Source organism: Nomascus leucogenys, chromosome 2 (genome assembly GCF_006542625.1).
Source record: "Nomascus leucogenys isolate Asia chromosome 2, Asia_NLE_v1, whole genome shotgun sequence".
In the NCBI taxonomy this organism is placed as follows: Eukaryota; Metazoa; Chordata; class Mammalia; order Primates; family Hylobatidae; genus Nomascus; species Nomascus leucogenys.
This window is the reverse complement of record NC_044382.1, coordinates 154,033,279-154,059,029: the sequence shown is the minus strand read 5'-3', so window position 1 is coordinate 154,059,029 and position 25,751 is coordinate 154,033,279. Positions and strand designations below refer to the sequence as shown.

The following is a 25,751-nucleotide window of genomic DNA, read 5'->3' as shown; positions in this document are numbered from 1 at the left end:
GAAGAATAGGGCGGATGGAGGGCTCTCTGCACCTTCCACAACCAGCAATGTGGACGGCAGATTACAAGTTAGTGTCTGTGTGACCTCCGCACTCCCCTGCCTGTGGCTGCCTGGGCTGCTGAGATTTCGCTTGGTTTTATCACTGCAGAGGAATGCCTGCCATACCGGGGGGCGAGAAGGTCCAGAATGACAAGCCCTGGCATTCCTCAGCCGCCCCCTCCCCGGGGTGGGGCCTGGACATTCCTGGCTGCAGCTAGAGGTCCCAGCACGACAGGGACTCTGACACCCCTCCACCACGGCTATTGTTCAGAATTCTGTGGATTCCAGAGGCAACTGCCCAGCAGACTGTCTTGCTGTGAACACCCAGCTCTGCAACCAGTGTTTGCGTGTTTGCCCTGGGAGGCCGAACGCTCACCCAGAACAAAGGCCTCCCCACATGCCTGCAGGCTGCTGCTGTGAACTTCCAAGGACTCGTTAGGATACACATCAAGGAACCCTGGGTTGGGGTGATACCGAGGAGCTTCCTCCCTGACCCACACACACCCTTTGAACAGGTCTTTGGCTGCTCATCAGTCTGGTCAATCTCGGGGCAGTATTTTTATTCCTTCCCGTTGCCAGGCCTAGAGGCTTCGCCTCTAACTGAAATTACCTCTCAACCCTTTTTAGCTAAGATGCCTCTCGCATTCCCCAGGAATCACAAGCTTTAAAGCCCCTTCACGCTGAAGCCCGCCTTTGAATTCCCCAGCTAGATTTGGGGGTGGGGTCTCATGGCTCCCAGGGAACTCCCCATCTGTTGATTAAATTGAGCTCAGGCAGATTGCTGGCTTCCCAAAGCCTGCTTCTCAAAGCTGCGGGCACCGGATTGCCGTCTTTGGCAAGATTCTTTTGGGATACAATGGGAATTACTGGGTGGCCTCGGTTCGGTTCTTCCCTCGTCTCAGTTCGCGGCTCACCAGCCCCATTGATGCAGCCCCCAGGCTGGAAGGAGGCTGCAGGAGCTTCCCCTCAGGTCATCCTCTCATCCCTCCCCCGTGCCCCAGGAGCTGGTTGTGGGGGCGGTTCCATCCCCTCGGCCCATCCGGGACAGGAGCCTAGGTTCCCTTCGGGGGGGGACCCCAAACCCCATCCTTGGCCTCAGGCCAGCCCTGGTGCACCGCCTGCTCCCAGGCTTGACGAGAGGCTGCGGGCCAGTGGGTGAAGGGGCGCGCCCTGACTGCCAGGCCCCGCCCAGGCGCACCCAGGAGGACGGGCTGGGGTGACGTGGGCGCCGGGGGGGAAGGTGGCGAGGCCGGGGTCTCCATGGCGCAGGAGGACTGTGGCCTTCGAGGACCACGCGGGCCTGGGAATCGCCCGCCAGGCTGGGCCGGACGACGCACGTGCTCCGAGCTGGGCCGAGGGGGCGGGACCGAGGGCCGGGGCCGGGGCGGGGCCTTGGGGGCGGGTTACGGGCGGGGAGGAGCCGCGGACGGTGGGCGGGGCCGGCGGGCCGGGGCCTAAAAGGCGGCCGGGGCTGGGTTACTGACGCAGCTGCGGGCGGCAGGCGGCGGGCGGAGCGCACACTCCTTGCTGGGCTGCGGCTCCCGGGTGTCCCCCGCCGGGCCGGTGCGGAGAGCATGGCGGGTGCGGGCCCGAAGCGGCGCGCGCTAGCGGCCCCGGCGGCCGAGGAGAAGGAAGAGGCGCGGGAGAAGATGCTGGCCGCCAAGCGCGCTGACGGCGCGGCGCCGGCAGGCGAGGGCGAGGGCGTGACCCTGCAGCGGAACATCACGCTGCTCAACGGCGTGGCCATCATCGTGGGCACCATCATCGGCTCGGGCATCTTCGTGACGCCCACGGGCGTGCTCAAGGAGGCAGGCTCGCCGGGGCTGGCGCTGGTGGTGTGGGCCGCGTGCGGCGTCTTCTCCATCGTGGGCGCGCTCTGCTACGCGGAGCTGGGCACCACCATCTCCAAGTCAGGCGGCGACTACGCCTACATGCTGGAGGTCTACGGCTCGCTGCCCGCCTTCCTCAAGCTCTGGATCGAGCTGCTCATCATCCGGCCTTCATCGCAGTATATCGTGGCCCTGGTCTTCGCCACCTACCTGCTCAAGCCGCTCTTCCCCACCTGCCCGGTGCCCGAGGAGGCAGCCAAGCTCGTGGCCTGCCTCTGCGTGCGTGAGTACGGGGCGCGGGCAGGGGGGTTGGGAGGTCGTAGTCCCTGGGTCCCTGCATCTTTGCGTCACTACGCCCCTGAATCCCACATCTCTACATATTTGCGTTCCTGGACCATCCCAGCAGTTCTAGCCTAAGGTCATGGGTCCCAGAAACCACGTGCGTTTCTTTCATTCATTCTTTTACACTTCTCCCCACAGGCTAGGAATATCTTCAGTAACGGGACAGCAGAGTCCGTGCCCTGCCCTTTGGTGGCATTCCATTCCCCCACTTAAGCGTTTCAGGCAAGTGCCAGCCTCCCGTTGGCCCCGCTGAGCGATACTCCCAACCTCTTGCGTGGCACCCACGTGGAGTAACTGAGCAACCGGTTTACTGTTAGAGCTCCGATTGCTGACTGGTTGGTGAGAAGGAAATTGCAGTTAAAAAAGAACCATTCATTCTGCTCTCCACACCAGCTCGTCAGGAATCAGTGACACGGGCTGACTCATAAGAAAACAGTAGTAATAAAATCGTATGCGGCTAGTGACTGGTGCTGGTTTAGGCTAAGGGATTCCCCCTGAGGGTTGCCCAGTAGTGAGAGAGGGGAGCTTGGCTGCAGATTTAGTCTGTGTTGCGGTGAATGGATGTGCGGGTCCCAGGTTACGCTGGGAAACAGCCATGGGGCTCCTGTTTTGGTGGGCTCGGTGCTGGTGTGTTCTTCACCAGGCCAGAGAGAACTGGTTTTCAAAATAGTTTTCTTTTTTTTTTTTTTTTTTTTTTTGACACGGAGTCTCGCTCAGTCCCCCAGGCTGGAGTACAGTGGAGCGATCTCGGCTCACTGCAAGCTCCGCCTCCCGGGTTCATGCCATTCTCCTGCCTCAGCCTCCCGAGTAGCTGGGACTACAGGCGCGAGTAGCTGGGACTACAGGCGCCCGCCAGTACGCCTGGCTAATTTTTTTTTGTATTTTTAGTAGAGACGAGGTTTCACCGTGTTAGCCAGGATGATCTCGATCTCCTGACCTTGTGATCCGCCCACCTCGGCCTCCCAAAGTGCTGGGATTACAGGTGTGAGCCACCGTGCCCGGCCTCAAAATAGTTTTCTTGTGGGATTTCAGGGGGAAAATCACTTGTACCAGATGCCACATGATTTGGTTGGGTGGCGTGGGAAGGCGGGTCTTGGCAATTCTCAGGTTCATCCCATGGCAAGGATCGGCCTGGATCTCAATAGTGTGTGTACACATTCAAGGTGGGAAGAGTTAAATTTATAGTTGGGGTCATGAGCCATGAAATCAGGGGAGTGGCTTCTGACTGGCAGGACCTGTTGGCGCTGTTTTCCGCCACACTGTACTTTGGGGAGAAGGGGGAGGGGGAGGCATTTCTTCATAAATGTGAGAATGCCCCGAGGGCAAGACTCAGCAGGGTGTGTGTGGTTTCTCTGAGGCTCAGAAGCTTCCTTGAGGCTCTGAGCGCAGCAGCCGCCCCACCATGCAGGCCAAAGCCGGGAAAAATCGTAGCAGGACAGGAGTGGAGACAGCCTGTGGCTTCCAGTTGGGCGCTGGAGATGTGAATGTAGGGGATGACTCTGATTTCTTTTTTTGTCATTAGAATTTCACTGGTTCAGTCTCCCTCCTGCCTAGGTACCTGTCTGCCCGGTATGTAACGACATGGATAATAGCTTACACAGCCTGCACTCTTACCTTTAAAAGATGAATCCCTGGTTGGCTGGGTGTGACGGCCCACGCTTATAATCCCAGCACTTTGGGAGGCCAGCACTTTGGGAGGCCGAGACGGATGGATCTACCGAGGTCAGGGGTTCGAGACCAGCCTGACCAACGTGGTGAAACCCCATCTCTACTAAAAACACAAAAATTAGCCGGGCATAGTGGCTCATGCCTGTAATCCCAGCTAGTGATGAGTCTGAAGCATGCTCCGGGAGGTGGAGGTTGCAGTGAGTTGAGATCCCGCCACTGCACTGCAGCCTGGGTGACAGAGGAAGCCTGTCTCAAAAAAAAAAAAAAAAAAAAGCAGCCCCTGGGTGCCGAGCCTGACTTCCTGCTGGTGCCAGGAGTGAGTCGTGGGAAATGCTTCATTGGCCCCAGGAAGGAGACATAGGATGGGGCGCTGCCTCGTTTTCTCTTTCTAATAAAAAACACATCAGTCGTACATGAATTCATCATCATGTAAAAATTCAAACCAGCCAGGCACTGTGGCTCACGTCTGTAATCCCAGCAGTTTGGGAGGCCGAGGCAGGCGGATCACCTGAAGTCAGGAGTTGGACACCAGCCTGGCCAACGTGGTGAAACCCCGTCTCTACTAAAAATTACAAAAAATTAGCCGGGCGTGGTGGCAGTTGCCTGTAATCCCAGCTACTCGGGAGGCTGAGGCAGGAGAATCTCTAGAACCCAGGAGGTGGAGGTTGCAGTGAGCTAAGATCGCGCCACTGCACTCCTGCCTGGGCAACAAGGCAAGACTCTGTCTCAAAAAAAAAAAGCAAAAATCAGCTGGGCGTGATGGTGCACACCTGTAGTCCCAGCTACTCGGGAGGCTGAGGCAGGAGAACTGCTTGAACTCGGGAGCCAAGATGGTGCCACTGAGCTCCTGCCTGGGTGACACATTTCTCCTCCTTTACCACCCCCCAGCCCCAGAGTTTCTGTGGCTGACAGTGTACGCTTCCAGAGCTTCTTCTGTTACAAATATATCGCTGGCCTGTTAATTTAAAAGATCATAATGTACAACTTGTTCTCCACCTTTTTTTGAAGTCTAAAATGGTTTTGCCATGTTTCCAGGCAGTATGCAGAGGCTGCCCTCTTTAGCTGCTAAGAAGACTTCCCTGTGTCAGCAGGAACAGGTGTGCTCACCGCCCCCCCGCCCCCCCATAGACCGCCGTGGAGGGCATTTGGGGTTTCCCAGCTTTGTGCAAATGAGAAAAGGGTATGTGGTTTTTTGTTTTTTGTTTTTGTTTTTGTTTTGAGACAGAGTCTGTCTCTCGTCGCCCACGCCCAGGCTCGTTGCTCACCGCAACCTCTGCTTCCTGGGTTTAAGCGATTCTCCTGCCTCAACCTCCCGAGCTTAGATTACAGGCATGTGCCTCAGCCTCCCAGTTTGCCAGGATTACAGGCATGAACCATCGCACCCGGTGGGGTGTGGATTCTAATGCAATAGCTAATGTGCCTTCCAAAGAGGCTGTACCAAGTCACACATTCCTGGATTTATTTTGTGGTAATAGGGCTTTAAGAAGTATTTCTATTTATTTATTTTTATTTTATTTTATGTTTGAGATGGAGTTTTGCTCTTACCCAGGCTGGAGTACAATGGCGCGATTTCGGCTCACTACAACCTCCGCCTCCCGGGTTCAAGTGGCTCTCCTGCCTCAGCCTCCCGAGTAGCTGGGATTACAGGCACCCACCATACCCAGCTAATTTTTTGTATTTCTAGCAGAGACGGGGCTTCGCCATTGTTGGCGAGGCTTGTCTTGAACTCCTGACCTCAGGTGATCCACCCGCCTCTGCATCCTAAAGTGCTGGGATTATGGGCCTGAGCCACCGCACCCGGCCTAAAATAGCTTTCGAGCAGTCCTTTTGGTCCCAGTAGGTAAAGCCTCAAGGTAGGCTCTAGAGTACCAACCCTCTCTGACCCAGAGGTGAAGGTTAATGTTAATAGGATCCCTTTCAGGGAAAGTGAGGGCCACACTTCTCGTGTCCCTAAACCATTTGTACTTGTTTTTCTCTGACTCACCTGTGTGTGTGGTAAGTGTGTGTCTATGTACTGCTTTTTTTTTTTTTTTGGAAAGTGATTTTCAGTGACAGAAAGGAATGTGCTCACTGCAAGAGTGAATCTATTCTTGCCCCTGTGTGTAAGGCAAGAAGGAGGAGCTGTGTTCTCTGAACAGGCAGCCCCTGCGGAGAGAGGAGGTGTGTTGGGGTTCAATCATTCTGGTGGGAAAGATATTATAGATAGTTACAGAAATAGACACAAATCTTGGAAGGCCGAGAAGTTGGCATAACTTTGGTAATTAGATCTGGCTGAAGGCGGCCGGATCCCTTTACCTTTAATTAAACAAATAAAAATAGTAATAAAAGAAAGGCTGAGTAGCTTACCTACCTAGCTTGTTTACTCGTATAATCTTAAGACCGTGGGTGCTTAGGTGCTTTTTACTCGGGAAGTCCACAATGTCTGTTATACTCTAATGGTGTTGACTCAAGCTTTCGTTAATTAATCATACTGAATAAATGCGAGTCTGAGTAGCTGATCAGGGCGGAGTAGCAACTGTTTATAGGACTCAGCAAGGAGCCTATAAGCGATTGGGACCCGCAGCTGGACTGGCAGAGCAGAATATCTGTGTGTGTGTACTTTATTCATCTGTCGCTGGGTCAGGGGTCTGCAAGGGACAGACTCCCTGCAGCTGGTGCCCCCTCGAAAGGAGTGGTGTCGCAGAGGTGGGCTTGGCTGAGGCTGGTAGAACACCAAGTCGATTCTCAGGTCATTCTGACTTCAGCTCGGAGAAGGGCAGTGGATGTCCCAGGAAGGGAGACCCTGCCCTTATAGGGGGGCTTCTGACAGGTGCAGTGGGCAGCCTGGAGCCCGGACCAGTGGGCAGGTTGGGCGCTCCGGGGTGTGAAGGAGAGGCTGGGCGTCTGATCTGTGGACATTGCTCCTGGAGCAGTGAAAAGCCATAGAAAGTGATTTATTTTATTTATTTTTAATTTTAATTTTAATTTTTGAGATGGAGTTTCTCTCTTTTTGCCTAGGCTGGAGTGCAATGGCACGATCTCGGCTCACCGCAACCTCTGCCTCCCGGGTTCAAGCAACTCTCCTGCCTCAGTCTCCCGAGTAGCTGGGATTACAGGCATGCGCCACCATGCCTGGCTAATTTTGTATTTTTTAGTAGAGACAGGGTTTCTCCGTGTTCACCAGGCTGGTCTCGAACTCCCAACCTCAGGTGGTCCGCCCGCCTCGGCCTCCCAAAGTGCTGGGATTATAGGCGTAAGCCAACGCACCCGGCTGATTTTTTTTTTTTTTTTTTTAAATGATCACACATAAGGTTGGGTTCCAGAATTTTCTGCTTAGGAAGAGAAAGGGCACCTTGTACCCCCTTATTCCTTGAGCCTGATCCTACAGAAGGTACAGTGGCTTTCGGGTCTGGATCCGCAGCCCTCAGCCCTCTGAGGCTGCCTTGGGAGAGGGTACGGATTTGAGAACAAGGTTCTCAGTTTTGCTGGCTGTCTTTTCACTTGCCCAGGCGTGTCCCACAGAAAGTTTCTTTTTGTGAAATGATCGTGTGAAATGGGTTGGCCTGGCCGGGCGCGGTAGCTCAAGCCTGTAATCCCAGCACTTTGGGAGGCCGAGGCGGGCGGATCACGAGGTCAGGAGATCGAGACCATCCTGGCTAACATGGTGAAACCCCGTCTCTACTAAAAAAATACAAAACATTAGTCGGGCGCGGTGGCGGGCACCTGTAGTCCTAGCTACTCGAGAGGCTGAGGCAGGAGAATGGCGTGAACCCGGGAGTCGGAGCTTGCAGTGAGCCGAGATCGCGCCACTGCACTCCAGCCTGGGGGACAGAGCAAGACTCCGTCTCAAAAAACAAAAAAAACAAGAAATGGGTTGGCCTCGGTGCTTAGAACCATCCCACTGACGGGGAGTGGAAAAAGCCCCTTGCTTGTCGGTCTCATTAGATGAGGTCCTGTCACGCGTGTCTTTGTGTTGATGTGCTTTTCACTGGTCATAAAGGTGAGAGGAACCAGCTCCATGTGTCTCCTTCGGGATGGCCATGTGGAGCTTGGCATGACAGTAGGGTTGTGCGGGTTATTTATTGCTTAACAAAGACTTGGCAGCGTGTACTGGAGATTCAAGCGTGCTGGGTTTTATCAGAAGGCGCAAATGCTGGAGTTGAGATTCCGGCTGGGCCTGGATTTGGTTTGGGCAGTTTTTCTGACCTCCCTGGGCCCCAGCTGGCTCTGCATAGCGAGGAGGGTAGCATCTACTCAAAGTGCCGGCCACAGCCGTGGACCGTCACTAGCCCAGGCAAGTTCTCAGTAAGTGGGAACTCGCAGGTTCAGAAGATGCTGTGGGCCTCAGGGGCTTCCACCTCCAGGGAGGTGCTCTCAGAAGCAGGGCCCGATGGGCTCACCGAGTCGTGGAGAAGATGCCCGGCCCAGTCTCAGTCCCTTCCCCAAGCGCATACGTGTTCGGGAAGTGGCCTGCAGACAGCTCCTCCATGCCTTGAAAGCAGGAGTAGCAGTTGGGTGAAGCATGGGAGCCTGCTGGGACAGTCCCAGGCGTGCCGTCACGCAGGGGCAGGCTGTCCATCAGTCTCGCAGGACTCTGGCTGCGGGTGGCTGAGGACACCTGGCCTCATGGGAAACGGTGCCGGGGTCTCTGGACTGCGGGAGCTCTCCTCCCCATGGCTGTCACTCAGCAGATTGGTGTGGGCGGGTGTGCGTTTAGGAACCTGTGAGCTGAGACATTGTCCAGCCCGCATCAGGCCAAAAGCAACCAAGGCTTTGAGAAATCCACCTGGCCCCGCCGAGCCTGTTTCTGGCTGTGGAATGGGATTTGCCCCAGCGCCAGGTGTCTGGGAATCCCAGGCCTCCACGTGTGAAAGTGCCAGTTGAACGGGCTGTGACCGTCCCTCCACAGCCTGCATCTCCTGCTCCCTGTGCACACTGAGCAGCCCTCAGCCTCACTGTCTTCTCCTTTGGCAAAAAGAAGGAAGGAGCAAGGGAACAAACAGAGGGAGGGAAAAGCCAGAGACGGGAGCCAGGGTTTCCCTTAGTCTGGAGCTCTGGGTGCGAGATGATGTCACCCACCCACGCTCGGCACAGGCCCAGGGTCGGGGGGCTGTGGGTGGAAGTAGGAATCGCCACAACTGTCTCTGAGCCCCTCCCTAAAGGGTGAAGGGTGTAAGGGATGGGTTTTGATGGCTGTGGGCTTAGCTGTGGTCAGTGGACTCAAAGGCCTGTTGGCCAATTAGCAGTGACCAGAGAGCAGAGGGGGCCTGTGTGTGTTTTGCCCCAGGGTCTTCAGGCTGCCTGGCTGCCTCTATCCGCCCCTTGGGGTATCCAGCACCCCCCCGGGGTATCCAGCACCTGTAGCCTGTAGCCCTGCTTCTCAGTCCAGGCCTGTTCCAGGGCCCCCCTGGGGTATCCAGCATCTGTATCCTGTAGCCCCACTTCTCAGTCCAGGCCTGTGTAAAACCTGGCCCCGGGTTGGGTTTTGGGATCCCTGCACCCTCCACCCCCAACCCCCCACAGCTGGGACCCTGGCTCAGCTAGCAAAGGTTCTGCGTGTTTAAGGAGCTGGGTGGGCCCCAGAGCTCAAGCCGTGGGCTCATTGCAGGCGACAGCCAGTGATTAGTGCTGAAATCCGACTTTCCCAGCCAGACATGAAAAGTGCCGCCGGCGCCTGGGCAGGTCACGCTGCATCACGGGATTCGGGGCAAGGCCATCGAGGGAGCTCACAGAAGCACATGACCTGAGCCACACAGGAGAGCCTAACGGGCACTTCTGACCCTTTTTTTCTTGGGTTACAGACCTCTTTCATAATCCAGCAGAATGTGCAGAATCTGGCCCAGAAATGTGTACCAGCTGCCTTCACACAGAAGGATGGGCTGCGCAGACCCCCGGGGGCCCAGGCCAGGGTCAGAGCTGCCCTCTGGAGAGGGGTGTCCAAGGTAGGGCACACGCTTGGACCACCTCTTGGCACCTCTTGGCCACCTCTTGGCCACCACTTTCTACTCCAGCCTTTGAAGCCAGTGATAATCACCAATTTACAGCTGGGGAAACTGAGGCAGGAGCAAGCCAGGAGCCAGGGGCCACAGTGCCCTCCTGTACACTGAAGCCACCGTTTGTCATCAGGCATAGGGGAGCACACAGCCACGCCTGGGGAGTCTGGTGGGTGCCAGGGGTCTGGGGAGGTGTCAGTCAGCAAGACTGGGTGGCACAGTTGGCCCAGGTAAGGACACAGGTGGTTCAGAGGCTCATCTGTGTTCCCCAGCAACCCCTAGGGGCCCTTCGCGCTCCTCCACCCTTCTCCATCCTTCCCAGACTCACATCCAGGTACCCTGGACAGCCACAGGGTTCTGCCCCCCAATAGGCCTGGCCCTCCCTGGAGCCTTACCTGGATGGCTGGCCACGGGCAGGCCTTGCCTGGCCCGTCTGCAGGGACAGGACACATGTACGCACGCAGATTGGTACTGTGTGCCCGCATGCTCCCCGGAGGCCCTGTGGCAGCACCCACTTCCCGCCGCTGCCGTGTTCCACCAGGAGGGCCCCCGCCGACCCCAGCGTCTCCTTCCCTGATACTGGCTGAATCCTGAACTCTCCCTCTGGAAGGCGGACCCTCTGGGGTGGCCGCAGCACCTGTGTGCCTCCGGGAGCGTGGGAGGTGTCTCTTTCTCTGCATCCCTGTCCGTCAGACCGCCCCAGGTGGGGACCGTTCTCTGGCATTGCCCGCCCCTCCCCTGCCCTAGGATTTGCCCACTATGTGAGGAATGAGCACCTACCTCCTATTCCGCGCCTTGGAGCGTGACGCCCGCAAACCTGATCCCTGCTGAGTCATCCTGACCTCGGGGTGGGCCAGTGTCTGTCACTGCTGAGACACTGTATGGGTCAGCTGCTTGTTAACGAGAAAGCCAGACTCTGTAAAAGATTTGAAGAGATTTATCCGGAGTCAAATGTGAGGACCAAGGGCTGGAGGCCCTGAGGACATGTGCCCCAGGGGGTGGGCCACAGCTGGAGTTCATACCTTGTACAAGGACAGAAGTTACAGGCAGACATCAGTCAGTACGTGAAAGGTACTTGTTGGTTCTGCCGAGAAAGGCGGGACAACTCCGAGGCGGGGATGGGCTTCCTGGTAACAGATGGGTTCAAAGATTTCTTTTTTCTTTATATATATATGTGAGTATATATATATATATATATATATATATATATATATATGTTTTTTTTTTTTTTTTTTTTTTTTTTTTTTTTTTTTTTTTTTTTTTTTTTTTTTTTTTTTTTTTTTTTTTTTTTTTTTTTTTTTTTTTTTTTTTATTTTTTTTTTTTTTTTTTTTTTTTGAGTTGGTTTTGTTACTCAGGCTGGAGTGCAGTGGCATGATCTCAGTTCACTGCAACCTCCGCCTCCTGGGTTCAAGTGATTCTCCTGCCTTAGCTTCCCGAGTAGCTGGGACTACAGGCATGCACCACCACGCCCAGCTAATTTTGTGTTTTTAGTAGAGACGGGGGTTTCACCATGTTGGTCAGGCTGGTTTCGAACTCCTGATCTCAGGTGATCCGCCCACCTTGGCTTCCCAAAGTGCTGGGATTACAGGTGTGAGCCACCGCGCCTGGCAAAAGATTTTCTGATTCACAATTGGTTGAAAGAGTTATTAGCTAAAGACCTGGAATCAATAGAAAGGAATATCTGGGTAAGACAGGAGGTTGTGGAGACCAATCCTTCGTTTTGTTTTTGTTTTCGTTTTTGTTTTTTTTGTCACCCAGGCTGGAGTGCAGTGGCATGATCTCAGCTCACTGCAACCGGGTTCAAGTGATTCTCCTGCCACAGCCTCCCAAGTAGCTGGCATTACAAGTGCCTGCCACCACCACGCCTGGCTAATTTTGTATTTTTAGTAGAGATGGGGTTTCTCCATGTTGGTCGGGCTGGTCTCGAACTCCTGACCTCATGATCTGCCCACCTCGGCCTCCCAAAGTGCTGGGATTACAGGCATGAGCCACTGAGCCAGGCCAAGATCTGTGTTTGAATGTTACTGCTGGTCAGCTGTACCTGAATTCCAGAGGGAGGGGGTATAACAAGGCCTGTGTGACCCCTCTTCCCGTCGTGACCTGAGCTCGTTTTTCAGGTTAACTTTGGAATATCTCTTTGGCCAATACGAGGGGTCCCTTCGGTCAGTTACGGGGCTTTGAATTCTATTTCTGGCATACGTGCTTAAACTGCAGCTGGTACAAAACCAAGGCCACGGTGACCCCAGGGCCAGTCCAGCTTTGTCCCTGTGCTCTCGAGCTGCTGGAGGCCAATGCAAGATTCTGCCCACGGCTCACATGTGTGGCTTCACAGCCTGAGGGTTCTTGGGGCCGTGTCTTCACCTGGTACCGTGTAGGGGCCCTGTGAGCTGAGTCAACTGGAAGAGCCCAGGGCCTCTGCAGAAGGCCTGAGCAGGGTCCGGGCACTGTCCCTGGAGCTCTGAGTCCCTCAAGCTGTGTGGCCCGGAGCCAGGCGCTTGACTTCTCTGGTCATTTGCTTCAGAGCTGGGAGCCTGGGGTGGCTTGGGTCTTTGGCAGGGGTCAGGTAGGGGAGGGGCCAGCCAGGAATCAAACATCCCTGACAGGTGAGGAGGCAGGTGAGGAGGGCAGGGCAGGAGCCCCTGGAGCACTTGTGCAGCAGCGTCTGGGCCGGTGCGAGCCCTGAGGTGGCTTCAGGTCCTGCTCAGAGCTGAGGGCTTCCCGTCGCCAGGGATTCTTCCATCCCTGCACCTGCAGAACCCGTCGGGACTGGGGAGAGGCCGTGGCCTCAGTTTGGAACAGCTGCGTCCGCCTGTCGGGTGTACAGGCTGTGCACTGGTTAAGCCTGAGCGCAGAGTCTATTCAACGAGTTCATTGTGTGGTATTTGCTTCGGCTTGCTGTTGAGTTGGACTGGCCTGGACGCTGGCCAGGAGCCCAAGTGGACTTGGTGCTTCTCTTTGACAGCCGGGTTTGAAAAGCCCAGTCAAGTGGCCAGAGCACAAAGGTGAGATTTAGGAGACCTGGATGTCCTCACTTTGCCGCCCAGGAACTGCTGTGTGACTTTCAGCAAGTGGGACAACCTCTCTGAACTACGTTTACCCCAGCTATAAAATGGAGGTATTGGATTGGCTGCCACAAGTGTCCTTCCATCTCCACAATACCGTGACTGGAGCAGGTTTTCGCTCCTTTTTCTTGTTAGCATAACTGTTGGAGCTGTAGAGGGTTTGGAGTGGGGCGTGGGTTTCTGGGCCACAGATGTGTGAGGCTCCGCACTTAGCTAGCAGTGGCAACTCCTTATCACTGGTGCCCACAGCTTCATCGGTGCCCTGAAGATACTCATGCTGCGGTGACTGGTCAGATTAATGGTGATGCTTTCATGGGGTGCTGTATGACATGTCCGCGAGATATTTTGCCCATGCAACAGGAGGCAGTGTTCCAGTCTGTTGGAAACAGGAAAGGGAGGCTCAGGCATTGCGAAGGAACTTGCCCGAGTTCACACAGCATTTCAGCACCGGGTGGCCTGGTTTCAGAGTTTCAGAGGGAGGGGTGGCGCTTCCTGTCAGTCCTGGGGGTCTCCTGGAGTCAGGACCCTTGGGAAACCCAAATCCACCAGGACGCTTGCGTCAGGAGAACTTGACCACATGAGAAGCTGCCCTTTTCTGGTTCCCCTGCTTACCCTGGGACTTGGGGTGTTGGCAAGTTTCAGAGCTTGCCAAATCTGCATCTTCCTGGCCTGTTTAAAATGAGTGTGTCAGCCCCATTCTGGACAGCAGCTGACACCTCCTCCCCCATGCCAGCCAGGACTGTGTGGCTGGGTGTAACTCAGCCCCGGTTAAAAATGGAAAAAAAGTACAAAGACATGTGTTCAAGGGCTGGTGATAGAATTTGGAAATGTGACACCAGCCTGTTAGTAATTTGTTTCCACAGAAATCTGATTCAACACTGAGCAGACAGGTGGGGCCAGGGCCTTGGGATCGGCTCTCTGCTTGCCCAGGGACATCTGTATGACCGGCCCAAAGGCAGGCCCTTGTGCTCTGCAGAGACTGGACATCAATATCGAGCCATTATAAGCAGACCATCCCGACCAGGCATGGTGGCTCACGCCTGTAATCCCAACGCTTTGGGAGGCCAAGGTGGGCGGATCGCCTGAGGTCAGGAGTTCGAGACCAGCCCGGCTAACATGGTGAACCCTCGTCTCTACTAAAAATACAAAAAATTAGCCGGGCGTGGTGGCAGGTGTCGGTAATCCCAGCTACTGAGGCAGGAGGCAGGAGGCTGAGGCAGGAGAATCACTTGATCCCCGGAGGCAGAGGCTGCAGCTATTCCGGAGGTAGAGGTGGGTGAGAGAATGGCTTGAACTCAGGAGGCGGAGGTTGCAGTGAGCCAAGATCGCACCATTGCACTCCAGCCTGGGCCACAAGAGCGAGACTTCGTCTCAAAAAAAAAAAAAAAGGAAACGCTGCCTTTGCTTCCCTGCCTCGGAACTGCTTCGTCTTCCTTGGGGTTTCTGGACCGCTTTGACCTCTCTCCATGGCCAGAAATGGCAGGGAGGCGGGCAGATCTGGAGCTGGCATGGGCAGGCTCGGCATTCCAGCCCATTCTGGGGTGAGGTTGGCCTTGGGTGAGGACAGGGGTCACTGAGTCAGACACATTCATTTTCTGGAGCCCAGGGGCGGTGACGTGTCCATCAGGAAAGCACCCACCTGTACTGCGGGGGGCTCCCTGGGTTGGCAGCGCCCGACTCCCTGGGACCTTGTTGTGTGCAGATGTGTTGTCTCCCTCTCCTCCGACCTGCCTGATCGGAAGCTCTGGGTTTCCATCCCCCTCCCCCACCACTGCTTTTACAAGTCCCCCCAGGGGATGACACGGGAGATGGTAGGGGAGATGGTAGGGGCTGTCTATCTGTGGAGAAGGTGGAGGCTTGTACTCAGAGCAGGGGATGTTTAGACTTGAAGGGGCCAGGGAGGAAGGTACTGGTTCTACTAAGCCCCATGTTCATTGGGCAGCCACTAAGTTGGGGACCCTGTGTGTACTGAGTGGATTCCGACAAAGAAGCTGTCTCAGGAGCCCCAGCCAGCTGCAGAGGGGGGCCCAAGCTCCAAGGCTGGTTTGCCAGGTGCTGGCTCGGCTAGGGGCCGCAGGCTGCGCTGGGCGGGACTGGGCTGGGCTGGTACCTGTGCCCGGTGTCGGGCCAGCTGTAGTTGCAGTGGTCAGCTGCTGCTCTCCAGGCCAGTGCAAACTGCTGTACCAGGTGCACCCTGGGGTACCAGGCTGCCTGGGCTTCCTGGAACTGGTGAAGCTGCCGGCCACTTCGTCTGTGCTGTCTCCAGCAGGCAATTCTGGGTAAACGATCTTCATTTGCCTATAAAGCAGCACAGCTCACAGGCCTTGGACCATCTCTGCCCCAGCCCCAGCATTGGCCCCTTGGACAGACTCTGAAACCATTTGCGGAATGCACCCTGTCTTTACAAGTGACTCCTGGAGGCAGTCCCCGGGGGCCTGGCAGGAGCACCTCTGTTTCTGTTGGGTCTGAAAATGACAGAAGGGACTGCCAGACGCGTGCCTGGGCCAGATGCCTGCCTGGGGCACTCACAGTGGCTGTGTTTGGGCTTGAAGGGGCCCCAGAGGATCATGTTCGTTGGGTACTCCCACTTACAGACAGGCCGAGGTGCTGAGCCCTGCAGGACTCACTGCTGTGTCCAGCTCGGGGGCAGGTGAGGACCGGTGGCACAGGGAGGATTTTCATTGTGGCTGGTCCTGAACCTTATCCACGGATGCTCCTGTACCTGGTGCATGTTTATTACCTGAAAGAATCAGGCATCAGTCTGTGTGGGGTGGGTTCATGGGGCCTGCAGGGTCCCCACCCAGCCGGGGCCCACAGGTCTCACAAGTCCCACCTGCTGTCCTATTGAACACACCTGTTACTGGCCCTTCCCCCACCCCTCTCCTCCAACACTGGACCCTGGGGGATCGTCCCTGTGCCTGTAGCGGGATTTTATCAGGAGCTGGACAGAGTTGGGGCCAGGAGACCAAGATGCCAGCATCAGGGGAAGTGAGCAGGGCTGGCTGCCGCAGAGGGGAGCGCTCACGGGCATCAGGCAGGGGAGGCACCTCAGAGAATCATCCCCCCAAGGGGAGAGGGGTAAGGCCAGGGGCCAGGAGAGGGCAGCCTCCTGGTTTACAAGTTGTGGGGGCGCTGTGCGTGCGTGTGCATGTGTGTGAGTGAGCAGAGTTGGGGCGTCAGCCGGCGGTATGCATCTGTCCCGTCTGTGGGCCCTTCCTGTTCAGGCGCCTTCATGCACGGTCTGTGAGGTCAGTATCACTGCCGGCCCCACCCCAGAGATGGGGAGGCACAGGGGGTGGGGGTGTCCCCCACCTCCTGCTGGGTGGTGGCAACCTCCCCAGGACGCCCCAGCTCTGAGCAGGGCAGGTGGCAAGAGCAGTGGGAGCCCTTGCTGCCCACCCCAGGATCCTGAGGAGAAGTGGGCTGGCCGCGTCCCCAGTCCCTCAGGGGGAGCCTGAGGGCATCTGAAGTGGCTTTTGAGTCAGGACCAGGACCACAGCTTGGGCCTCACTGTGACAGGTGTCCTGGCTGAGGCCCTGGCCCTGGTTCTGGGTGTGGCCGGGGCTGTCCCTCCTTCACCGGGCTGTGGGCCTTGCTGTCAATGCCCACCCGAAGACGAGGATGTTTCTGTGGCTGCTGGCCGTGGGGGGTGGTGGAGACACATGTGAAGGGAGGAGGAGGGCAGGGGTTCCTCCAATGCACTACCCCTAAGGGACCCCAGCTCCTCTGGAGCCCCTGCCAGCCAGCCAGGTGGGAGGCAGTCAGGTGAGGACGGGGAAGACAGCACCCCAGACTGGGAGGGGCCCCCAGCTCAGCCTGCCTGGCTATCTGCCAATCAAGCCAGGCCACGCCACAGGGCTTGATCTCCCCTGACGGGTTTTATCTCCCGGCCCAGTTGTCCCCGCATCCCCGCAGGCTGGCGCGGCCACACTTATCTGGGGGTGGCTGACCCTGTGTGCTCAGCCCCCTCACTCTGACTCGGGGCACAGCCCTGTCGATCTCCCTGCTGTGGGTGGGGGCAGCCAGCAGCCCCTCCATGGTGTAGACGCTGAGGCTGGGGAGAGGGCAGGTGCCAGCAGGGACTGAGGTTCAAACCCCAGACTTATCCCGTGACTGCCTCGCCTCCTTAAGGTCAAAAGGTACTGAACCCAGATGAATTCATGTATTTGTTTGAGATTTTATTTCATCTTAAAACTTTTAAAAAAAGGACACTGTGGAGAATAATGAAACCTTTGTTTACTCATCACCCAAAGTCAGTGAACATTAAAATTTATGTTCTTGTTATAAAAGGAATAAATATAAGGTCCCCTTTGTTCTATGACCATTTTGCTCCCCACCTGACTTCAAGACCCGGCCCCCGCCTGTCTGCCCTGTGGTTATTTTTAATGTCAGGAGATGAGCTGGTGAACCCTCCCGCTGGCACCCGTCAGCCCCTCAGGACTGTTTTTGGTTGGGGAGCAGCTGGGTTGGATCTGGGCAGGCAGGGTCAGGCTGGTGGGGGAGGGGGAGGGGTGGGGGAGGGGGGAAGGGGTCCTGGCCTCTGTCCCACCCACAGTGACAGCCCTGATGGCGTCATTGCCCAGCATCACGTCAGTGTGGCACGACAGCCCATGGTTGGGCACTTCTGGGCAAATCGCTGCCTTTCCTGGACCCTCTAACCCCCTAGCAGACATGACAGCCGCGGGGGCAGTGCTCAGTGTCTCCGCAGCGCCTGTCTGGTTTCTGGAGTTCAGTGGTGGCAGCGTGCCACGTCTCCCTTTTGGGGAAAGGCAGCCTCGTGTGCGGCTTGGCCACACCCACTCCCCCGCCTCCCTCCAGGCATGAATGAGCGAGTGATGCAATCAGCCGGCCTCTTGCGAATCCGGAAAGCTCTCCGAATCCGGAAAGCTCTCCGGAAAGCCCTGGCTTGCCCGGTCCCCGAGTCTCAGTTTCTTTTATGGTCATGCCCCCCACAACCGTAAGGAAATGGGACTGGCAAGCCAGGACCTGCCCCTTGCCCTGTGCAGCGGAGAAGGGGCTGCCTAGACCCACTGACCCGACCCTGCTGAGCCCTGAGGGTAGGACTGGAGGGCTCTGGACTGGTAACATCTTCATGTCCCTGGGAGCCCTGGGAAGAGGTGAAGAATCACCTCTTCAGTTTGGGCGAGGAGTGGAAGGGAATTTCAAGTATTTTATTTTAGGAATAGCAGCGAAAACACTGACTTTCAGACATTTTTCAACCAGACTTTCCTGGTGTGTAGTAGCCATCTCCGCTCTGGCATCCATAGAATTGTAGCGGGATGGTTAGTTTCTGAGAGATAGGCAGGCGGGTGGCCCGTCCCGCACCTCAGGACGTTTCCGGTGTCATCAGTTGATTCGCATGGATGTCTTTCCTCAGGGTCTGTTGCTCACGTTGTAAAATTCCATAGGATTTGTTCAGCTGGGGAAAAGCCACTCGAGTCCTCAAGGCCTTGGCTGGCCAGACCTTTCTGAGCGTTACTCCCATGGGGAAAGACAGAAGAGGAGCCTCCGGCCTTTCGGATGCTCTCACCTTCCTGCAGTCTGACCGGTGCGGTGCCGGGAGGGTTCTGAGAGCCGAGCTGTGTGGGTGCCCCGTGCTGGCCTTTGCCCACTTCTGGGGTGTAGACGTTGCCACTGGCAGATTTCAAGCTCCTGACAGTGACGAATAACCTCGTGGGCAGAGGAGTGAAGGGTAGTGCAGCAGGCAGTGAGGGGTGTCGTGGAGTCACTGCCTCGGGGTTAATATGATTTTACTTCAAGTTGTGGGGGTGGCTGTTTCCCCACCAGCTCACAGATCCCTGAATAGTGGCTCAGCATGCCTACATATTGCAACAGAACCCCCCAACACACACACACACAGACACACACACACTCTGGCTCAGAGCTGGGTGCTTTACAGGGCCCAGGAGAACTTGCTGGTGTCTGGAGACCTGTCTGAGCGTGTCTGACCCCACGTCTCAGCGCCTCCTGAGGCGGGGGTTCTGGCCATCTGTGTGGGGTCACTCAGGCCTCTGAAGCACACGGTGCTATTTTGGGTTTCATCGTATGCCCCCAAAGCAGCAGGGCAGCAGGGTCGGCTCTGCTCACCACAGGCCCCTGTGGCCCCTCGCAGGCTGCCGTCCCCAGGTGACTGGCCAGGTAGTTCCAGGATAGCAGGACACCCCACTTCTGTTGGAATCCACAGAAGATCCTCTTTGAGGAAAGGGCCCCGCCCTTATGGAGTCTGGCAGCTGGGCTGTGCGTGGGTCTCACGGTCAGGTCAGGGTGCTGAGTAGGTGTAAAAAGGTGTAATGGGCGCCTTCCACGTGGCAGGGTTACCTTGCTCACCTGGGTCTCTGGAGGCAGCGACCCCACTCGAAGCCCTGACTACAGGTGGGAGTCCGTGGCCTGGTGTGGTGGGGGGTGAGGAAAGGTCCCTTGCAGATCTTAAGGGGCACCTGGGATCCAGCCCTTAGACCTAAAAGAACTGCGAAGTTTCTCAAAACAGGTCCCAGAAAGTCAGAACCTGCCCTAAGGGCTGGCACGGGACTGGAGCCGTTTAAGGAGCTTGTTTTTCTGGTGGACCCAGCCCTGGCCCTGGGGTGGGGGTGGGGTCGTCACCTCCCAGCCTTCCCCGGAGCTGGCGTCTGCCCCTGGAACTCGCCCCTGGAACTCACCGCTGCCCTCTGCCTCCACAGTGCTGCTCACGGCCGTGAACTGCTACAGCGTGAAGGCCGCCACCCGGGTCCAGGATGCCTTTGCCGCCGCCAAGCTTCTGGCCCTGGCCCTGATCATCCTGCTGGGCTTCGTCCAGATTGGGAAGGGTGAGTACGTCCCCCAGGCCCCACCGGCAGCCCCTCGAGGCTTTGCCTGTGTGTCCTTCACAGGGCATGAGGTCCCCGTCTCCGGGTGCCTCCCAGTCCGAAGCTCTGCAGTGCTGTACACCGTGGAGATTTCCCTCTGGGAATTCACCCAGCAAGTGAAATCCCACCCAGAGGGGACACAGGAGTGCTCCCATGGGACAGTGTGGCCACCACTGGGAGGGGCTCTGGCAGTTTTTCTCGTTTTTTACGCTGCGATGTCTGTGTGTCTTCAGAGCCCAGCTGATGGCGTTGTAACCTCACCTGGGGGGGATTTGGAACGTTCCAGGCCTGGCAGGGGCCATACCTGCCATGCAGACCTCCCCCTTGACATCTCACCCTGGGTCTGTCAGAGTCCCACGTGCTGTCGCCCCTCACCCTCCCCCGACGGGGCCATCCTGGTCATGCTGTGATTCCTTCATCATTCCATGGGCAGGTGTGGGATTGTCTGTGTTTCTGTCTGCTTTTTAAAGAGGATGAGATAAGCATGGAAAGCAAAGCAAACCTGGTAACCCCATCGCTCAGCCGTGTCCGCTGTTAGCACTGGGGAGCAGGTGAGAGCAGTCTGGCGCACAGGTTTTAAGGCTGGCCCAGGCCCTGGTCTTGTGCTGTGTGATCTTGGGGAAATCCCTGATTCTGAGCGTTTTTCGCCGCTGCTTTTTCTCTTGGGGCTGCTGGAAGGAACAAAGAGAGTGAGTGTGAAACAGCCCCCGTCCCCTGCACCTGCGTTCTCTGTCGACGTGGACTGACACAGTTGGTATTTTGCTGGGTGCCTCTGGACCCTTTAACACACACCCCGTAGATCTGTGTTCTGTGTCTGCCTGCAGAGCCTCCGCCCTTTCCACACTGCCATTCCGCGGTGAGGTCGGGCTGGGGTTTCGTAAGCAGTTCCCATTTGTGTGGTCACCGACCCTGGGACACACTGTCCCGGGCACTGGATCCCACCCGTGGTTGGGTGCAGTTGAATTGGGGGGCCCTATTGCTTGAGTCCAACATGGATGCCTCTGTCTGCAGTTCCTTCTGAGTTTGTCTCCATCCATGTTGGAGCCAGCCTAGGAGCAGAGCACTTAGGAGCTGGCCTCATTCTCTTCTCTCCCAGAGAGGCTGCCTGGTCCCACAAGGCTGTGGGGGAGGCAGGTAGGACCCCAGGGCTGCAGAGGACAGGGCAAGGACCTTGCTCCTAGAGGCAGGGAGGCCCCCACCCAGCAAGCTGTGAGCTGCCCCACCCCCATGCACGGCTAGGCCAAAACATGCAGACACGCGGGCGCTGCCTCCTCCTGTGTGGGGCCCTGCCTCAGGGCTGGGAGGCTGTCCTGTGTGCACCCTGCCACTGGTGGGCTGTGAACTGAATGGTGCCCAGCAGCACCCAGCACCCAGCACGCAGCTGTAGCTGAGCCTCCGCCTTGCTCCCGGCGCCCCCTGCTGGCTGTACATGGTACTTCGCCTTAGGGACAAAGGCTGGCTGCAGCTGGGGAGGGGTCTCCGCACCAAGCAGGTAACCTGGGCCTGCAGCGGGATGCAGTGCCGGGCTATACTGACCTCACCACAGGGAGACAAGCTCCAGGTGCTGGGGCCAGACTGCCTTTATCAAATTTATCGATCTGTACAAACCCTGCAGCAGGCGTTAGTTACCTGCCTCATCATTGAGGGGAAGTCCCACTTGATTCCCAGGTGGCTCTGGAAGGTGGCCCAGGTCAATCCTTCAGGAGCTCGAGCCCATCCCCCATGCGTGTGTCTGACCAGGGATTCTCAGAGTCGCTCGGGTACCAGAGCCACCCAAGAGCTGGCAGGACAGGGCTGGCAGGAAGTCCCAGTTCTGAACCTTCCTAGGACCTCAGGTTCCAGCACCTTACTCAAGACAAGACGAGCTCATTCCATGGCTCCCAGGCACTCAGAAGTTGCCCAGGGAGGTGGTTGGGCCTGAGTAACATTTTACGGTCAGGAGACAAATCCATTCTGTGGCTCCCAGGAGTGAGCACGGAAGGGGTGCTTTGCTCGTGAAGGCCTTTGCTTGGCTGCGCTCATCAGATAGCCAGGAAAGATTTAGGAGGGGAACGTGATTTTTGTAAAAACAAGTTTCGGTAGGGAGAGCAAAGAGCTTTTGTTCGACTTGAATACATAATAGGTTTATAATTCCGTTAGCTGTTGAAAGCGTCCTCCCACCGTGCTCCCCCCAGCAATTCCCTTCTGAGCTTTGGGGTACATGCAGCGTCTGCAGAATTCCTGTCTCCTGTTTGGCTTCAAGAGATTTATTTTGTTACCAGATGAATGCCTTGGTTTTAGAAGATGCATTGTGTTGACCGCTTTCTCCCAAAGCACTTGTCGAACTTTATACCCCCAAAGGACGCGAAGTCCTTGAGCAGCTGCCCCTCCCCTCGCTGGCACCTGGCAGCAGGGCCCCCAGATACTTCAAGGCAGAGACTCCGGCCTCAGTTTCACAATGATTAGCCAGTGGCCCTTTCCGGGTCCGGAGAATGCAGTGAAAATCTGGCAGAGCAGGCCTGGCCCACGCACCTGTTCCTGCCTGTCCCGCACCCTGGGTGCCCTGCTCCATCGGAGCTTGAAAGGCTCCTCTTTGCTGCCTTTGGCTCCCAGGTGGGCTCTGTGCTATGGAAAGCCACTGGCCCTAGGGTCCCATAGGCCCTTGGCTGACCGTACAGCCTCTTGCATGTTTCCTCCTCGTCAGGGAAGTTTGTAATCACCCCTTCCCAGTTGGCCGTCTGCAGAACCGTCTTCTGTCCCGTGTGCGGCATCTATGCCAGGTCCCCACGAGAACATGGCCCTGCATCCAGAGCTTATGCGGGGACATGAGAGCCATAGGCACATGAATGGGAGAGTCGCAGTGGGGCATACACAGTGCCCTGGTGCAGACCAGGAAAGCCCTTCTGAGGAGTTGGGCCTCCCTGAGATGTGGGCTGGGAGGGGCAGCTGGGTGAGTGATAGGGGCGACTCTGCAGGGGCCTGAGTGGTTAGAAGCCCTCACCTCCTCCACGTCTTGGGGGATCCATGGCTGCCCCTAGGCTGGGGCATGGGGACACGCAGGCTTAGGTGTCACACGAGGTTCTGCAGCTAGTCCCAGCCTTTTCGAAAGGCAGACAGTACTCAAGTTAGGTTTCAGATCTGACTCACCGTCCCATGTGTCCTTGCTCAGGCTGTTCCCTAGGGAGAGGGTGGCTGGGCCTTCGCCTGCAGGGAGGAGGGTGGGAGCGAGTGCACAGGCTCGGCCGTCCGAGCCCAGAGCCCAGCAGCAGCAGCACGTCCCTCCTGGAGGACACAATGGGGCACTTTGTGCTTTGCTCGGACTGCAGCCGTCAGCGGCAGCACAAACTAATCTCTCCTTGAACAGTTACAGATTGGATAGTTGGGCAGATTAAAAAAAGGTTCCGTAAAAACTTTCTTTTCCTTCTCCTCCCACATTGTACTATTGGAGGTCATTATTCCCCTGGAGCAAGATTTGACCTTTCACTCTGTCTGCAAAAAGGAAAGAAAGCCGCGGCCAGCCAGGGCAGCCTGCCTCTTGCTGTCCTTCGCCCCAGGAGGAGAAAATGCTTCCCCTGCTCAGGGCTCAGACCCCCACCGAACGGCTTTGCTGAGCTGCTGGGCCCTGGGTCTCGGTGGCCGAGACCGCTGGATGTGACCTGCACCTGTGAGTAGGGCACTTCCGGATGGTCTCGTGTCCCAGGCGGTAAATACGTGGGTGCCACTGGGCCGTGGAGCAGGGGCCTGCATCTGTGTGACACGTGACAGTTTTGAAATGATGGTTCTCCTTTGGTTCTTCAGCTAGTAGGGCCCCTCAGACTCAGAGAAGTGGGGCGCTCTGCCCCAGGTCCCACAGCCGTGAGCAGTGGGCAGGTCCCTCCCCATCCCCACTGTGACCCTGGGTGCAGTGTGCAGGGTCATGGGCTGCCAGGGGGAGGCCCACACCTCTGTTCCCAGGGTGCGTTTGGGTGGACAGCACTGGGCCCGTCTGCTCTTGGGAGGTTCATGTGGGGTGTCATGTGTTACGGGAAAGGCTGACGGGACAGTTCCTGAGTAACACGACCATCCTGAGAGGGTGCGGGTCTGGAGGACATCCCTTCTCAGACTGGTCTCTGAGCTTCTCTGAGCTTCGCTGAGCTTCCCTGAAGGCAGCCCCCCGAGCCCCTCCCCATCCCCCTCCTGAGGAGCTTCCTGGAGTAAGAGGTGCCACCTCCATCATCTGGCCCTCAGCCGGCTGGCGGTGTGTGGCCCTGTCTTGGTCCCCCCTTCCTGTGGGTGGGGGCGTCCGGCCCCAGGGATGTTTCTGATGAAGGCCACCTCAGTGGTCACAGCACGTGCCCAGCCGCTGGGCTGTTCTGGTGGGAAAATGTTTCACCCACACCTTGGCTGTCTGTGGCTCTGGGGAGTGCAGGGGTCACCTTGTCGGGGGTGGATTGAGGGACCTCCCTGGGCTGTGGCTTAGAGCTGTTCCTTCTTCTGGGCCTGGCTTCACTTGAGTGTGTGCGTGGACCCCTAGGTGGGATTCCAGGCACCCCCAGCAGAGCTCAGCCCGGCCTGCTCTCCGAACCCCAGATCGGGACTGTGGCTTCCAGGGTGCCCTCCTGGAGAGAGTGCAGGGGCAGGTGCTAGCTGTGCAGCTGCCTCGGGATTCTAGTTTTGCAGCCCCCCAGCCAGGGTGAGTCTGAGCCTCAGTGTCTTCCCCTGGGAAATGGGCTGTCCTGCCTTGCAGGGAGGAGGCCAGGCCCATCGCATCCCCGGCACGGGAGCCACCGCCATGCAGGGTCCAACAGCCCCTTTTCCTCACTCACGCCCTGACTCCACTTTCTCCGGGGGTGACAGCAAGAGCGGAGCTGGCCTGGGTGGGTGGGTCTCAGCCTCAGAGGGTCTGGTGCTGGGGCCCTGCTACCCGGATGCTGGGGGGAGAGTCGGTGAGAGGCCCCGCCAGGCCAGGGACCCTGACGCCCTGGGCCAGGTGCTTGGCCTCCTGGCTCCTAGACGCCCCCTGGCCGTGTTTCCTTGTGGGAGAGTGAGCTCTCTGGGGCCTCCTCTTGTGTGGACAAGAATCCTGTCAGATCAGGCCCCACCCTGAGGACTCCACTTACCCTTAGTCTGTCGAGGCCCCGTGTCCATGTACAGCCACAGCGGGGTTAGGGCTTCCACGTCTGGGTTTTGGGGGACAGGATGGAGCTTCGGGCCCCGCTCTCCTGGCAGGAAATAGGGCAAGCCCCGGGGCCTCAAAGTGTACCCCAGCTGGGTCCAGGCTGTTAACCGAGGGAGGAGTTGGCCACAGCTGGGCCAAAGCTCACTTTCCAGAGAAGCTTCCAGGCTGGACTGCCTGTGGGGGACTCTCTGGGAGGCGTCTCGGACAGGCTCAGGGTCACGCAGGGACAGACAGGACATTGCGCCCAGAAGCTCCCAGATTGGTGCCAGGCTCGAGTGCGGCTCCGCTCCAGACAACCTGGGCCTGGAGCCAGGGCCGCGGCGTTGGCTGCCCCAAGGGTGGGTACTTCGCGACTCAGGGCACCTCTTTTGGGCCTCGAAGGCCTCGCAGTTGTTAAAGGACACTTAACCTGCCGCTTGCTCTGGGAGCTCTGAATGTGTCCCGGGCCTGCCATGCTTCTGTGCCGTCGGCCTCGGGAGGATGACAGGCTGGAGAAGCTGGGTCTCTGCCGGTGCTGTGTGCTGGGACAGAATCAAAGGACGGGAACGTGGCTTGTTTTCCCGCGGCCTTCACCTCCCGGTGCCCTTCGTCAGACGCATGGACAGAGGCCAGAACGGCCGCAGGAAAAGGTGAGTGTGGGAGGGGTCGCAGCCACAGCCCTGTGCTGGGGACAGTTCTCAGGGTCTTTGCCAGTCTGTGGAGCTGGAAATAGCTTTTACTTCTGGTGTGAGGTTGGCAGCTCTAAGCAAAGGGCCCACTCCTTCATGAGTTTCCAAGAGGGACAGACACTGTTGGTGGTCCAAAAGTGCCATCTGGTCGCTGCCAGAAACCCCAAACCCGAATTCCTGCCCCATCACGG

General features: G+C 57.3%; 1 protein-coding gene across 1 annotated transcript in view; it reads left to right on the top strand.

Moving 5' to 3' along the window:
• The first annotated feature begins 1,476 nt into the window (after window positions 1–1,476).
• The window catches only part of SLC7A5 (solute carrier family 7 member 5), a 41,488-nt gene continuing 17,213 nt past the window's right edge, over window positions 1,477–25,751 (top strand). Inside the window, exons 1-2 of the mRNA XM_030819923.1 lie at window positions 1,477–2,151; window positions 19,591–19,716. Of these exons, the coding sequence (XP_030675783.1) occupies window positions 1,614–2,151; window positions 19,591–19,716 (664 nt within the window). The 5' untranslated portion in view covers window positions 1,477–1,613. The remainder of the gene's footprint in view (window positions 2,152–19,590; window positions 19,717–25,751) is intronic.